The 3,045-nt window shown below is 59.2% G+C and overlaps 1 protein-coding gene across 5 annotated transcripts in view; it reads left to right on the top strand.

Annotated features, from left to right (window-relative positions):
- Window positions 1–685: 685 nt before the first annotated feature.
- The window catches only part of SORBS3 (sorbin and SH3 domain containing 3), a 20,950-nt gene continuing 18,590 nt past the window's right edge, over window positions 686–3,045 (top strand). For 4 of the 5 annotated variants that reach the window (XM_023534506.1, XM_023534507.1, XM_023534504.1 and 1 more), the window contains exons 1-3: window positions 686–802; window positions 1,053–1,170; window positions 2,581–2,774. In XM_023534506.1, the coding sequence (XP_023390274.1) occupies window positions 701–802; window positions 1,053–1,170; window positions 2,581–2,774 (414 nt within the window). In that variant the 5' untranslated portion in view covers window positions 686–700. The remainder of the gene's footprint in view (window positions 803–1,052; window positions 1,171–2,580; window positions 2,775–3,045) is intronic. The other variant, XM_023534508.1, reaches the window with a different exon arrangement.

Below are 3,045 nucleotides of genomic sequence, written 5' to 3'. Positions count from 1 at the left end.
GCCGAACAAGACAGCTGATACTCCTCTGAGCTCAGGAGTGGTTCCTGCTGCCTAGAAATGCCCCCACACTCCATTCCCCAGAACCTTGGCCCTGCTCAGCAGTGGGTGGGTGACCTTGCTGTTGCCCAGGGCCTCCCTGCTCCTCCCTCTCTGCCTGAGGAACCCCTTGTGCCTGCTGGGGAGCAAATGCTCACACAGGGACTGGGGGATGCAGAGGGAACTGAAACTAAGTCCTGCGCGCCCAGGCTCCCCTGCCAGCTGCCCCAGTTCCCTCTGCCTTTCCTCTGGGGGAGCGGGCTGACTGTGCAGTGAGAGCCCCAGAGGGGCTGGCCATCAAGCCTGCCCTAGGCTTTGTCCAGCAGGTCCGCTCCTGGCCAGCCTCCCCTCCTCCTTACTTGGCCTCCCCTCCCCCACTCCCACCCGGAGCTCCTGCCTGGGGCCTAACAAGCAGCCCATTGTACCTCTGGGAGCAGGCATTGGCAGCCTGCAGGCGGGTGCCCCAGTGGCCTGTTTCCTGGGTCCTGAAGCTCCCACCCAGCTGGCCCCGACCCCTCCCACAGCTGTCCCCTCCTCTCCCACCGATGCCAGAGGGCACAGGCAGTCCGGGCCCTGCAAGGCTTTCCCTTCCTCCTCCCTTCCCCACAGAGGACAGCCAGAGGAGCCGCTGGCACACCCAGAGTCTGCCGACCTTGACCCAAGCATGCAGGCCCCACCCTGCAGCCTCCCAGCTGGGCTCAGCCTGGACGACTTCATCCCTGGCCACCTCCGGGCCCACGTAGGGTCATCTTCCCAGGGGTCACGGGTGAGTGAGACAGCAAGGGCTCATAGTCAGTGGGGATCTCATAAGACAGGTGGGGAGCAGGATTAAAAGACTGTAAGAAGGGAAGGCGGGGTCAGAAGGTAGCTCTAAGGTGCTTGCTGCTTTCCTGCAAAAAGGTCAGGCTGGCCCTCGAGCCCTCACCATAGGGTATGGCAGTGTCCTGGCAGCCACCCCTCCACCCTTCTGCAGAACCTTCTGGGCCTGAGCTGCTGCTCCTGGCCCCTCCTCACAGGTGCCTGTGATCCGGAATGGTGGCTCCAACACCCTTAATTTCCAGTTCCATGACCCCGCGCCCAGGACCGTGTGCAATGGGTACCTCCCACCAAGGAGAGATGCTTCCCGGCACCCAGGTGGGTCTGCTCCAGAAAACCTGCTCCGGGGCCCTAGGTGGGGGTGGGGGATCAGACTTCCTGGGCCCTGCCATCTGGCAGCATCCCACGTTGGACGGGAGAGGGGTGGGGGCCTCAGAACGCAGCTAACTGCCTGCCTGTGTGAGCATGCTGGCCTGTGAGAGTGAAAGCTGTGGAGAGGACAGGCTGACACATCCCTTCCCCTCCCCGCCCCACCGGTGCCAGGGGAAGGAAGTGTGCAGGGGACAAGGCGGTGGGGGCCGCGGGGACCTCCAGCAGGACAGGGAATAGCTCAGGGAATAGCTCGGTTTGGGGATGGAAGAGCAGAGGAATGTAAACTCTCTGTTGGCTGTACCAGGGTGTGGGGGCCAAACCCCATGACAGGCCCTGAGTACTGCTGTGGTCTGTACTCACCGGCCCAGCACAAGGTGGACAGGCGGCCCTGGCAGCTCGTCAGCTCCTGGGCTCCTGTGAGTCACCCCAGCCTGGGCCACAGGGTCCAGGAGTGCCTGGAACATCCTGCATGGGGGCCCACCCTGGGGACCCCTCTCCTCAAGAGGCTGGCATCCTTTATTGAGCCGTTCCCTTTAGGCAGGCACTGTGTCAAGTAGTTTATTTATTTAACAAATAAGACCTGAGCACTTAGAACATGCTGGATGCTGTAAAGATGCTCTATAATCCTATTCTCACCCATTTAATCCCTCGACTTCCTTGCAAAGTATCGACGTCTTTCCAGTGAGGAAATGAGTTGCAGAGAGGTTCACTCACAGAGGCTGAGCTGACATTCACATCCTGAAGCCCTTGTGCTGCTACTCTGGTGACCTAGGGACTGAAGGTTCTGGGGACATTGAGGACACTGTAGCCACGGCTGGGAATGAGTCTCTGCCCCTTACTGAGAGCCTTTCCACTGTGTGTCAGGCACCACGCTGAGTATGGTTACACACTGAATCCTTGCCAGGATGACCCTCGTTCTACAGAAGGGGGCTGATTGTTGTGCCCAAGGTCACACAGCCAGTAGGTGGCAAAGCTAGGGTCTGAATTCAGATCCGTCCCCTCCAAGCCCAGTGTCTTTTCTTCCTCCCCCGCTGGGATGTCCCCAGCAGTCTCTGCAAGTAATAATTCTCAGCCTTCATTCTGGAAGCTCTTAGGATAGCCCCCAGGAAAGCAGGGTGGGGTAGGCACAGATTTCTTAAGACAAATTCCAAATTTATTCACTTTAACTAAAAATAAACAAACAGAAGCCTGTGGTGCTGCTGGGGATGGGGAGGTTGGTAGAGTCTGCGTCATCAGCTCAGACAAGATGTTGAAACATTTGAACCCACAGGGACCGATGTTCTGAAGAGCTAAGGGACAAACAAGACCAGGTGAGGCCCCTGCCCATTGCTCATGCTCTCGTGCGCATGCCCGCAGACCCCGCTTGGTATCAGACCTGGCCAGGCCCTGGGAGCCGGCCCTCAGGGACCCAGAAGACCCCCACCTCCCAGCATCCCCAGAACTGGTCAGCCACGTGGACCAAGGACAGCAAACGCCAGGACAAGCGCTGGGTCAAGTATGAGGGAATCGGGCCTGTGGATGAGAGCGGCATGCCTATTGCCCCCCGATCCGTGAGTCCAGGGCTGGGGGCCACTGATAGGTGGGGCTTAGGGACCTGCACTGAGCTCCACTTCTGTTCATTAAAGTAGGGGCAACCAAAGCTGCACCCAGACATTTCAGACTAAAACAGGGGTGCAACCACAGTGGGTCTCGGGGGTTGTGAGTCCCCTAAAATTATGGGCACGCTTGTATGTCTGAGTTGCACGAGTGTTTTGGGGTTCAGGGGGAGGATCTAGAATGCCCCCCAGGCTCTCAGAGGTGGAGGGCCACTGCTCTGAGGGC

Source organism: Pteropus vampyrus, unplaced genomic scaffold (genome assembly GCF_000151845.1).
Source record: "Pteropus vampyrus isolate Shadow unplaced genomic scaffold, Pvam_2.0 Scaffold126, whole genome shotgun sequence".
NCBI lineage: Eukaryota > Metazoa > Chordata > Mammalia > Chiroptera > Pteropodidae > Pteropus > Pteropus vampyrus.
Note: the sequence above shows the minus strand (reverse complement) of the source record. Positions and strands in the feature narration are given on the sequence as shown.